General features: G+C 38.1%; 1 protein-coding gene across 1 annotated transcript in view; it reads right to left on the bottom strand.

Moving 5' to 3' along the window:
• The window catches only part of pio (zona pellucida domain-containing protein piopio), a 68,424-nt gene that overhangs the window by 19,942 nt on the left and 35,814 nt on the right, over positions 1 to 12,668 (bottom strand). The window contains exons 2-3 of the mRNA XM_028317462.1: positions 5,546 to 5,623; positions 1,647 to 1,800 (exon numbers count right to left, since the gene is read on the bottom strand). Coding sequence (XP_028173263.1) covers positions 1,647 to 1,800; positions 5,546 to 5,615 — 224 coding nt within the window. The 5' untranslated portion in view covers positions 5,616 to 5,623. The remainder of the gene's footprint in view (positions 1 to 1,646; positions 1,801 to 5,545; positions 5,624 to 12,668) is intronic.

Below are 12,668 nucleotides of genomic sequence, written 5' to 3'. Positions count from 1 at the left end.
CACTTCCTTATACAGATTAGCCTAAACAAAACGTCTCAAATATAACTACATAGCTTTTGACTAGCCTTAAATATACTAATACTAGCTTTTGCCCGCGGCTTCGCCCGCGTGGAATTTTGCCTGTCACAGAAAAACTTTATCGCGCGCGTCCCTGTTTCAAAAACTGGGATTAAAACTATCCTATGTCCTTTCCCGGGACTCAAACTTATCTCTATGCCAAATTTCATCAAAATCGGTTCAGTGGTTTAGGCGTGAAAGCAAGACAGACAGAGTTACTTTCACATATTATCTGTCTATACTTATAATAAATCTGTAGAGAGGTCAATTCTGTACATGAAATATATTTTTAAAATAACTATCAGGGGGTAATTATTATTGATTAGTGATCGTTATTGATGCCAAAAATGCAATCAGTAAAATTTTTGTCTGTCTGTCTGTATATTCCTTATAGAAACAAAAACTACTCTACAGATTTTAACGAAACTTGGTACAATTATTCTTTATACTCCTGCGCAGGTTATAGTATACTTAGGAATTCCCACGGGAACGGGAATTAGCGGGAAAATCCTTTTGTATGAAACATCTAAACCGCTTAAGTTAGACGCTTGAAATTTGGCATGCAGGTACCTTAGTATACTTAAAGCTTAGTTACAACAGGATATTGCACAATTCCCACGGAAACGGGAGTTAGTGGTAAAAAACTTTTGTGTGAAAAAATCTAAACCGCGTAAGATAGATGAAGGGGGTAAAACGGGATCCACGCGTACGAAGTCGCGGGCGGCCGCTAGTTTCTAATATTAGAGTAGATAGAAATATAGAAGTGAGGGTGCCTGAGGTATGGAAGCGGCACGGGAGGGTGTTTTTGAGACGTCCAACGTTAGCGAGTTCTTTCTTTCAGATTTGTATGCTCTGTCACGTCATAATAAACAATGTCACCCGAGTGTCACTTCCATACCTCAGGCTCTGAGTTAAGCGGTACACCTATAGTTTAATAAGCTATCAAGGCAAATAAATAGGGCCTATCCATGTTTCCACTGTAGGGTCTTTTGGGTAGTAGTAGTTTTGGGCTGACACTGTGTAGGTTTGTTGTCGACACGAAAAGAAGAAGAAGGGTCTTTTAACTTAGCATCAATACATATAAGATACCCTGGAGTTGCTTATTCTTTCGTAGGTAATGCTTAAAAACAAAAATTTTTTTATCCCTAACTTGGTAAATGATAAGATTTCCCCACAAAGCTTAATTTAACTTATTTCAAGTTTTTCGAAACTACAGTGTGAGTCTTGATAAAGTGTACATATAAAAATAGGTGTTTCACTTCACCTATTTTCAAATGTGCGCTTTAACAAGACGCACACTGTATAGTTGACTTTTGGTATCTAACTTAGGGTGGATTCGACCAAACAAGAGTAAATATTAATCTCAGAATAAATTGTCAGTTTTGACATACATATTATCCCATACTGTGAAACTGTCAATATGCCAGTTATACCAGGAGTTATTCTCGGATAAAACTTTGGGTCGAATTGGGCCTTTGTAGGTTTACCATTACCTTTATAAGTTCTTTAACTAAGTTTAGTTTAACTCAACTTTAGAAGAAGTCAAAGTTAGAGTAACTATATTTTTCTGCAAAACAAAAAGAACTCACTTGTTTTCATCAAACTTGCGGTCCACATGTGCGAGCGAGACGGTGATGTGCATGCTGTCCCTCTCGCACGCGACTGTGAAGTCGTCGATCGGCGCTTGCGCGGGCCATGACGTCGCGTCGTCTTCGGTGGTCACTTCTGTGGTGGTCTGTAGTTCTAGAAGATAAAAGAAGAATAATTTAAATCAAATCAAAAATATTTTGTTCAATTTAGATCAAAAGTGGCACTTATGAACGTCAAAATATAGTAAATAAAAAAAAGGTATCCCTTATTAATTGGGCACTTTACATGTCTCCTTATCTTTTGGGCCCTACCAGCGCTTCGAGACAAACATATTATATGGCAAGTGCTGAGAAGAAACGCCGGAACAAACTCAGTCACCACTAGTTGCTAGTAATTATCTAGCGGCAAGAATAACCAAATTCAAGTACATCAAATATGTGCAGACTGAACTGACCACGCATCCTTGTCATCAATATAGTTTCGAACCTTGTAGCTCTATGGACATAAGGGTATTTTTTATTTAATAAAGAGGTAGTCCACTTAAAGTACCCGCCCGAATAGCACCTGCACGAACAGCACTCACAACACAATAGCCTAGTGCTGGCTGCTAATCTACTATATAAAAATAAGTCGGGTTTTCCTCCCTGACGATATAACTCCAGAACGTACGAACCGATTTCCACGGTTTTGCATTCGTTGGAAAGGTCTCGGGCTCCGTGAGGTTTATAGCAAAGAAAATTCAGGAAAATTTAACAAACGATATTCCACGCGGGCGAAGCCGCGGGCGGAAAGCTAGTGCTAAATAAATAATTATTTGTTAGATAGCAGTGTGCTTGTTTACCATGAGTTTTCGTTAGGTGTGTTCGCTAGCGACTGCGCAAAAAGTTAAATGATAAATTGTACAGCGCCCCTAGCGCCTAATTTCAAGAACCAAAAACTTCATAGATTTAAAACTCGGTAAAACTTCTCATGGTAAGCACACAGGACGTTATCAAATAAAAAATTTCGCCCTAAAAGTACCAGGGCAACATAATCTTACAGGAGCTAAAGTTTTCTTGATAGGTAGTCTTGAAAAAAATCTACGTAGTTATAAGAACATCAACTCTGAATAAAAGCTTTCAGTTCATAAACGTTAAGAACCTAACAATCAAAATTTTTACATAAAACTTGACTTAATTTTTACCTGTCTTTTTTCCCTAAACATTTTCAAATATCCAACCAAACATACTTCGCACATAACAGTAACTTCTACATAAAAGTACCTACCTACCTCTCAAAATTTTAAAACCAAACCCGTCCCGAAGTCAAATTATGTGTACTTATATAGAAATCAACTATTAAGTCATTTGGTGACCGCGGCGAGGTCATCGCCCTGCGTGCGCGCATCCTTGCTAGGCTAAGGGACTGGTGCGTCTTTTAAACTTCGTGAGGCTTGTTACAAAAAGTTAAACGCCTGTTGAATACTTGTTTAAATTGTCATTTAGTATGGAAATGTAATTTTAAACCAAAAGTTCAATGTGTGTCTTTTTGTAATAAAGCCCCGTAAGATTAACAAGATACCAAAAATATACTTAAAAAATACTAGGGACACTAGCTAAAATCTTTCAAAAATCGACATTAAGTGCCTAATATTACGTAAATACGGGAAATACAAAATAATGTTGAGAAATTTTAAAAATTTCCCACATAAAGAATTTTCATTCACTCCTAACACCTTATTAGCAATTTATCAACTTTCATCCTCTTTTTAACCGACTTCAACAAAAGGAGTAGGTTCTCAATTCGGTTGATAAGTTTTTTTAAGTTACTTTTAGTAATTTTCTTCGTTAAAGTCAAATCAAAGTCACGAAAACGTTACAAGCTTATAACTTTTGTTTAACATCAGTATTGATTGATTTTACGGAAGTTCTATTAACACCTTGAAGTGTTACTTTTAAGATATTGCTGAGAAAAAAGAAACAATTGCCGAACACGACTAGTCATGTAGATGCAAATATTGTTAAATAAGTATTTCTTCATTCTTCCTATTATTACAACAGATTTAAATTGATTGTATTTCGAACAGTTCTCACAGTAAAGATGTGCAATATAGCCTTGAAGATCGCAACCAGTAGAAAGCTCTCACAATTGTAACTTAGCAGCTTTTAAAAGTTCTATTTTGAAAAGTGAGCATAGGTAGGCACTAAAACCACGTAAAATGCCTCTTGATCTTGATCAATGACTGATTTATTATTTGTAATTTGTGTTTCAAAAGCCTAGATTTTCCTGTTATTTATATTTTCATACGTTCCATAAAGCTAGGTCTTACACTACTACGTTTGTTTCTTGCTTCAAAAGTATTTTCAAAAGACTTCCAAATTGTAACACAAAAGTTACTCAAGCCTTGATTTCAAAACACCCTGTCCCCAGGTTTTCGAGTCCTTTCTTTAGAAGCTGCGCGAAAGTAGCTTTTATTACTACTGCCGAAAGTTTATTTTCCCTCTTTTTCAGTGGCGACCACTGGCGATACACATAAAATATTTACAAGGCTTTATGTGAGTTTAGTAAACCACAGCTTAAATAGAACAGTCGAAACAAACAACGAGAATAGTCCTTAGTTTTTTGTGTGTCCAAAAATTAGTTCCTGTCCTATCCCATAATTATATTTAAGATCGATCAATAGAATGAAAACCACATGATTTATTTACCTACTCATGTAGGCCACGGTTACCACGGTCTTTTCATACAGGTTATTTATGTACATAAACCTTTGTTTGTAACCTGTCATCCGCTTTGCACAGGAGGGAAGTCGAACCTTATAATTTCGAACTCCTATGTTCTTCTGATTAATTTCGTTGCGGGCCTAATGACAGATTAACTTTCTTCCGGGACAAAGTTGACCTTCACTGTTTTTTTTAGCCGTTACATCTTTAATTTAAAAGTGACTTAAAGGTTGGGTTTTTATTTGCGGTCAAGCTGCAGATCCTGACTACATAGCAAGGAAGTCCCGTGACTTACAAAAAGGTGAGCATTCTCATATCGATAAAGGTAGTTAGAGATGTATTAAAATGATGGCCTGAGCAAAAAACAAATTATTTTCACTCTTTCTTTGAAATAAAAAGGATACGACGTGTCCTGGCTGATCATCGCGGGCTGTGGCACAAATTACTGGACATTGAACATGTTCCTTTTACCGGACCGGTCCGCATGACTTTTGTATGACTTGGCGAATATTCAGTTGGCTCTTTTTTTAAAAACTAAGTTTTTGTTTTGAGTTTTTTTGCTCTGTGTTGACTTGCAGGATCTTTTTGTTGGTGTCTTTGTTGAATGAAGATCATCGTTAAAGATAAAAATCTCGTAGTTTATGTTGAAGACTAATTAAGGAAGTATGTTAATTTGAGCAATCAAATTAAAATAGAAGACAAAGCCGCACTCAAGAGCAATTAGTTGAGATACAAAGCAGAGTTATAGGTCACTAGACATACTCATTGGCGTGTCTAGGGTTCTTTTTCAAGGGGGGGCCGACTCCTGATATGCCCTCTCACTTGGTGCGATTAGTATCATAGCTCATGAGTTACCTACTATTAACTATCATCTTAAATAAAATCACGTATATAGCAGGGGGCCAGGGTGGCACAGCCCCCCATCACTGGAAGTACCACCAAACAAACATTTTTGCACAACCCAAAGGTAAACTGGTCGAGAATGCTGTAGTGCATTAAGCTCGCCTTATGTACTTAATTTTGGCATTAAAGTTTTAAATAAAAATAAATAAATAAATGGTCGGGTGCCCCCAAGGATGTTAGGATACCATTACAAGATGACAGAATATGGTACTAATCACAAATGTGACCTGAAATGTGGCCCTCTGACCCTGGACTGGCTAGATTAAGATGATGATGAAAGTTTTAGTAGTTACCTTTGCTCTGTGGTAACTGTTTGCATCGTACAGTCGCGAGCAGAGTCGTTATAAGCAGCACACGCCACATATTTCAGTCTGAAACAAAAGAAGAACTGAGTTAGATTAAAGGACAAGGTGGACAGATGACAAAAAGGTTGCAGGAAGGCGCTGGTGCAGGCCGCTGCCAACCGGCCGATCTGAAAATCATTGGGGGAGGTCTGTGTTCAGCAGTGGACATCCGGTGGCTGAAATGATGAGATTTCAAAATGATGTATTTTGGTCGCAATCTCAGATCATAGACAGGGACCTTCTATGATATGAGGTCGCAATAGACATTTGAATTTGTTGATTTAAAAAATAACTAAGATTAATAAAATATCATCATAATAAAATATCATCATCATCATCATCATTTCAGCCAGTTTTCCACATCGCCCGGTTCGTAGCGGCCTGCATAGATCGATATACTCGTGATGAAATTAAGGAAGAATTGGACACATGTAAGACTTACCAGGTACAAAAAAAACATATAAGTTTAAAATATAAAATGACTACAAATTCTCATCTAACCTGAAAGAAAATGTGTGTCGAGTATTTGTAGAATGCAACTTTTTAGTTAATTTACTTGTCTTGTGTTTAATTACATATTTGTAACCTCTTTTGCGTCTTGAATCTACACTCGGCATCAAATAAATCGCACCTCCCGCGACAAGCACTTATCAAACGTATGCATCCCCACTTCCCAACAACGTTGGTACCATTTGAAAGCCTAGTTCTAAACTTCATTTCATTAAAAGAAAGGTGTTTACCCCAAAAATGTGTGTTTACAAGGATCCAGAGTCACTTCTTCAAAAAATAGGTAGTTACGCTATAGCCATTTTTTATGACTATAAAACTGTTAAGTTGGGATTAATCGCTATCCATCTGTTAAAGAGGATACGTGAGATCTTTATTTGGTTTTATAACCATAAAAATTGGTCTAATTGATCCCAGAGGTGAGCCCAAAGTGAGGTCTATTTTCAAGTCACATTTATGGTATATGTTAATCATTTATTTACAAATAAAATGTATTTTTCTTAAAGGATATTTATTGGGCTTTCAAAAAACACCAATATTGTTGGGGTACCATGATTGTGTCAGAAGAAAATCTTTAAAGTTCGCGTCGCGGAAGGTGCGGTTTATTTGATGTTGAGTGTACTATTTCCAAACAAAACTATATCGCAAATATTATAAAACAAGCTTGCTGTTCGAGTGTCGCTGGTATTGATGTGCCGTTCCCGAGAACGCTCTCTCAGCTGAGAATATTCTCGGGAGCGTTCCCGGGAGCGTTCTCCTAAGTGAGAAAGGTTGAGAATCATGTTTATAAAATGGAAATAAACAAACTTTCTTAAGTAAAATAGTATTAAATTAAGTCAACAGATAAGTGTATATTAAACAATACACTCTATTTGCAGTGAAAGGCTATATTCTCAGTGTTCCCGAGAATATTCTCGGGAACTTTCTCGGCAATATTCTTGGCAACTGCAACTTTATTATATTTTATTTTTTTCGTCGTGAAATGTCGTTTTAATGATATGTAAGATGACAGAAATTTCTTTTTACACGTAATTAAATAATGTAACTGTCAATTTTTTAGTTTTTAACACGCTCTTATTACGTCGTCGACGTCGTCGTGTATGTAACTAACTATGTAATGGAATCTTAGAATCTGAATTACACGCACTTCTAAGTCTTGTATCATCATGAAACTTGGCAATTATATGTAGAGAAGAAATGACAATACAATATTGTGGTACCAGCTGGTCTGATGGGACTGGAAGGTGGCCAAAAGAAGTCCTAAACGAAACGGCAGAATCACATCGAGTTTGGTTTCATTGGATGTCTTTTCGAAATAAAAATAAGGCACAACATAATCACAATATAATCTTTAAGTCCTAATGATGGAGTCAGGAGGTAGCCATAGGAACTCCTAAAAGAAACGAGTCGTCGAGTTTGGTTTCGTTGGATTTGTCTTTTCGAGCACTTTAATGCTAGATAATGTCCAAGGTCCTGATGATTTTTGACTTTTTAGTGTTGTTAGTAATTAAAAGCGTGTTTTTAGTTTTTTAAACTATTCTTATTTGACATTAAGGGCATATTTCACAATCGTAGTAAGGGCCTGTTTCACCACTTCTGGATAAGTTGTGGATAGCCTGTCTGACGGATCATTTGACACATTTTTATAGAAAATACGTGCTAGCTAGATTGATCCGACACTTAACGAATATATCCCGTACACAGTACAGTCTGTACGAGATTAGAATGGTTCTCAAACAGCTGAAAAACAAGGCACCGTAATCACGTTTGAGCTTCTGAAAGCAGGCGGAACGCCGGTACTAAAGGCCCTAAACCTTGTTGAAGAATTATAGACCCATTTCGCTTCTGAGCCATGTCTACAAGTTGTTTTCGATAGTCATTACGAATTGTCACGCTAGCAAGCTCGACTACTTTCAGCCCCCCGAACAAGCCGGTTTTCGAAAAGGCTTTAGTACCACATACCATAATAAATACGCTACTGCAGATTATACGGAAGATCAAGGAGTATAATCAGCCACTTTGCGTTTGTGAACTATGAGAAAGCCTTCGATTCGATTGAGACATGGGCAGTGCTTCAGTCTCTTCGACTGTGCCAAATTGACTACTGATACATTAAAGTGTTGAAAGGCTTGTACAAACACGCCACAGTGATAGTCCGTTTTAAGATCAGGACCCGAAACCTATCCAGTTCCAGAGAGGAGTGAGACAGGGAGACGTCATCACCATCGCCCTGGACGATGTTTTCAAGCTTCTGGGCTGGAGCGGATTCAGCATACATATCAACGGCGAGTACATAACCCAGACAGCAGACGATATCGTAGTCATGGCTGAGATCGTGGAAGATCTAGGCACAATGCTCTATGGTCTCAATAGAGTCTCTCAACAAGTGGGTCATGGTCATCAAATGAACATGGACAAGATTTAAAAATCATGTCTAAAGACCGTGTTGCACCCACTCCTCTAAAAGTTGGAGACTCTACTACACTACACTCGAGGTTGTTGACAATAATGTATACCTGGGACAAACAGTCCAGTTAGGTAGGTCCAACTTCGAAAAAAAGGTCAATCATCGAATCCAGCTCGGCTGGGCAGCCTTTGGGAAGCTTTACGATATTTTCACGCGGCTTCTCCGTCGCATCGCCACTCCGCTTTAAATCCACTTTGAATCCGCTTGCAATCCGCCAGGGTGGCAAGGGCCTTAAAACTCAGAGGCACACTGATGTTCAAATACCGTAGCCGATTCCTAAAGCCGCGGCACGCGTTCGACACGAAAAGAGTAAGCAAGACTGCAATATCTCACTCACACGTTTTATGCCTTGTTTATAACGACTAGTCTTAACGCCCAGTTAATAAAACATCGAAACATTACAAATAATATCACATTTAAACAACAAAATTTAAATTAAAACTAAATGTATTCTGTCGAGAACACTGAGAATATTCCCGGGAGCGTTCTCGGTTCTCGAGAATATTCTCACTGGGAATATTGCCGGGAACGAGAACTTTCTCAGCGGCACATCTCTAGTCGCTGGTCACTATAGTTGTATTATTAACTATACTTATCGCTCGATCAGTGAAAGGCTGGACTACGCCCTGCGGTAGGGTTGCCAGGTCCAAACACAAACGCCGGACGCGGTGCTTAATTTGGTCGGACATTTTGTCCTGAAGCCGGACATAACTTTTTTGATAAAGTCAAAGTCAACATTTCTTAATTTGTGTAGCCTATTTAAATTGTACTTACAAATCGTCAAATATATTGCTCTTAAGGAGCCTCTACATGTCTCATAATCTTTTTACCCTACTAGATAGCGCTTCGATAGGTACCAACATTTGGCAAGTGCTGAAAAGAAGCACCGCAACAAACTCGGTCACTGTCTGTCATCAATATCTTAACATGCTATGTCACTTGGGGGTTCAATAATAATTAGTATCATAGCTCGTGAGTGAGCACTATCATCTTTAAATCAGTAGTCCAACATTCTAATACGCGCACGTGTGCTCGATAATATTCTGTGGCTTTTTCAACTGGCACGGCAGCAACATAAAAAGCCTAACAAAAGCCGGACAGGCCGGACAAGGGAATATTTGGCCGGACAAGTCCGTAAAAAGCCAAACATGTCCGTCTAAAGCTGCACTCCTGGCAACCCTACCCACGGGTCTGCCAATGAATGCAGAAACTTTGTAATACCTTATAAGTATAATTTGGAACTATTAAATCTCTGTAAATTGTGTGGGATGCAATAAAAGCTTATAGATTAGCTTTTCCCGGGGTTTCTATGGTGCTACGTGACGGTATCGTGATGTAGTAACGATAGCACATCGAGTTTAACCAGGGGCACCTTATCCAGCTCTAATAGCGGCTATTTTGCAATCAAAATAGACACTCTGAGTGCTGTCGACTCTACATATAAGACTAGACGCAGACCACCAACTTTTCGTTGGCCGTTGGTTGGGCTGTTAATCAGTATGGAGATGTATGAAAGTAATTGCTATCGGCCGATTCTTCATACAAATCAGAATCGGGCCCAACTATAGGTCAACTAAAAGTCGGTGGTCTGCTCCTAGGCTAAATGGGGTAGTTTACTAGTCAACTGACATACTTTTTATGAGTTCTAATTACGCGATTCTACATAGACTTGGGCACCATGGCAACATTATTACTTCGCGAACTAAACTATTTATTGTTTTTACAGCAACCAAAAGCAAAAAAGTCAGTTGAAAGCTAACACGGTTTTCTGGCAAGAACTTGCAGGTCCAATGACAGTTTCTAAACCTTTGTTTGTCACCTGTCATCCGCTTTGCAAGGGAGGGAAGTCGAACCTAAACTTCGAACTCCTCCTATGTTCTTCTGATTAATTTCGTTGTGGGTCCAATGACAGTTTAACTCTCCCCCGGGACAAATTTGACCTTCATTGGTTGGGTTTTGCTTGGCGGTCAAGCTGTAGATCCTGGCTACACAGGAGTTGCAGCGGTGGGAACGAGAGGTGGGAATAGTCCCGTTTTTCAAGAACTTAAGTTCTCAATTCGACTGTCAATTGTTTTTTTTCCTTTCGGTTAGGTTTTTGGCTGGTTTACCGAATATTAATGCAAGACTGTGTAGCACACAAGTGTGTGACTTGTAAATAAGTTATTTCTCCAAATTAGTCACCTTCCTCCAATCCAGACCGTTTCCTAAGTGTCGAAATGTGTGCACAAGTGGTACAGAGTCTGACACGTCGGTGTTATGTCAACAGGCGACTGCGCAACTGTGATCGACGCTAGTGCAACCATGCGGGGTAGATTGAACGGGACAAAATGTGTAGGTGCCATTTGTGGACAATTTTTAATATAGGATTGTAATATTGACCACATTTAATACCAAACTCACAAGGTTTGGATCTTGGAACATTTTCAGGAAAGAGTAGAGTGAAGTTAGAACTCCCAAATTCTTTTGATTTATTTCGTTGCCAAGAATTGGGACCAATCCTACCTCACTTTCCCACCAATGCAACTACTGTATATTTTTGCCTCAGCTATCCCTCGGGACAACTCAAACTTCACTGGTTGGGTTTCATGGGCGGCAAAATTTTAATCCTGGCAAAATATGAAGTTGTAGTATTGGGATTAGGAATGACAGGGATTTCCCGTTTCAAGAATATCCTCGAAGCATCGGAATAAGAGTTACCCTACCATAAACAAAGCTATGAGAACGAAGAGAGTGGCCTAGAAGGCTGTTACACTATCTTATTCGGGTTATTGATTTTGAATAATTTGTGTCGCAGCTGCATTTTTGGTTATTGTGTAAGATATTGCGTGAAATACCTACTTCTTTCATGTAAATGTTTTTTTTATAATTAGGTAGGGTAAACCGTATAGCTATTGCCCACTTAAAGATTTCAAACACATTGAGATGAAAAATTAAAGAAAGTATTTTAATTATCGACCATTTATGACTTTTTTCTTATAACTCAATAAACTGTTAAACAGAATATTAACAGTTTTTAGTTAAAACTTAAGTAACTTAGATACATGTTATATATCAAATTAAAGACAATTTAATACACTTCTTTGGCTCGTGTAAAACTTTTAGTAGAGTATAAGACATTTTGTAAAAAAATGATTTAAAAAGTAGTATCACAACAATGTAAAAAAAATCAATTTTCCTTTAATTATTAACTATAGGTTGATTTTATCGATACAATTTATACTACAAAATATCAAGCGCATACGTAGAGATTTGATTTAAATAAAAAATTAATGAAATCGGACAAATGGTTTTCAACTTATGGTTGATTTTCTAAAATTGACTGCCATATTTGTTAGCTTCCACTTAGAGATGCCAGTCATTGTTTTATAATAGCGTAGTAAAATTATTAACCTGCTGTGAGAAGGGAATTGAGTATCCTCAAATTAAATCGATATCTTGGATGACCCATGGATTAATTAGGAATACATTAAAATCGCGCGCGTAAATGCCTAATTCTGGTCAAAAAGCCAATTCTGTTTTGAAAGTATTTATGGATTTATTGGTTTTTATACTATTTTAAACCTTGCCGTGACTCATTGTGTACCCTCAAATTACATAAAAACGCTATTTTTGTATTATTTATAGTTCATGTTAGGAACCCCTAAAATAGCAATTTTGAAAATTTTCAAGGACAGGTAGAGGCCTCAAGATGACAGATATCTAATTAAATTTAATGCTAATCGAAATCTGTATGTCAAAACGCAACTTTTGACACCTCTTGCGTAACCGTAGCTCAAAAAAAAATTTTTCCCATACAACGACGGGACACCCTAATCCCTACTCCTCCCATGGATCTGATAAGAGGCGACTAAGGGACAAATTATATGCGAACATCAGGCCTCCCCAACCCAGCTGGCCAGCACATGAGGAGTATAGGCAAAATCCTCCATTTGCCTCTGGTAAATTGGAGGGTCGTACTCCTGCAGTGGAGACTAAGGGCTATATTTCACCGGGACACCATGGCGGCGCAACCAGTCGCCGGCTACCAACAAAATGTATGCAGCTTTGCGCAACCAAACGGACACCAGGTGAGTAACTCTCTATAGAGCTGTATACATT

The sequence above is a fragment of the Ostrinia furnacalis genome, unplaced genomic scaffold (assembly GCF_004193835.3).
Source record: "Ostrinia furnacalis isolate ACB-3 unplaced genomic scaffold, ASM419383v2 OfSCF6241, whole genome shotgun sequence".
NCBI lineage: Eukaryota > Metazoa > Arthropoda > Insecta > Lepidoptera > Crambidae > Ostrinia > Ostrinia furnacalis.
This window is presented reverse-complemented; position numbering and strand designations above follow the sequence as displayed.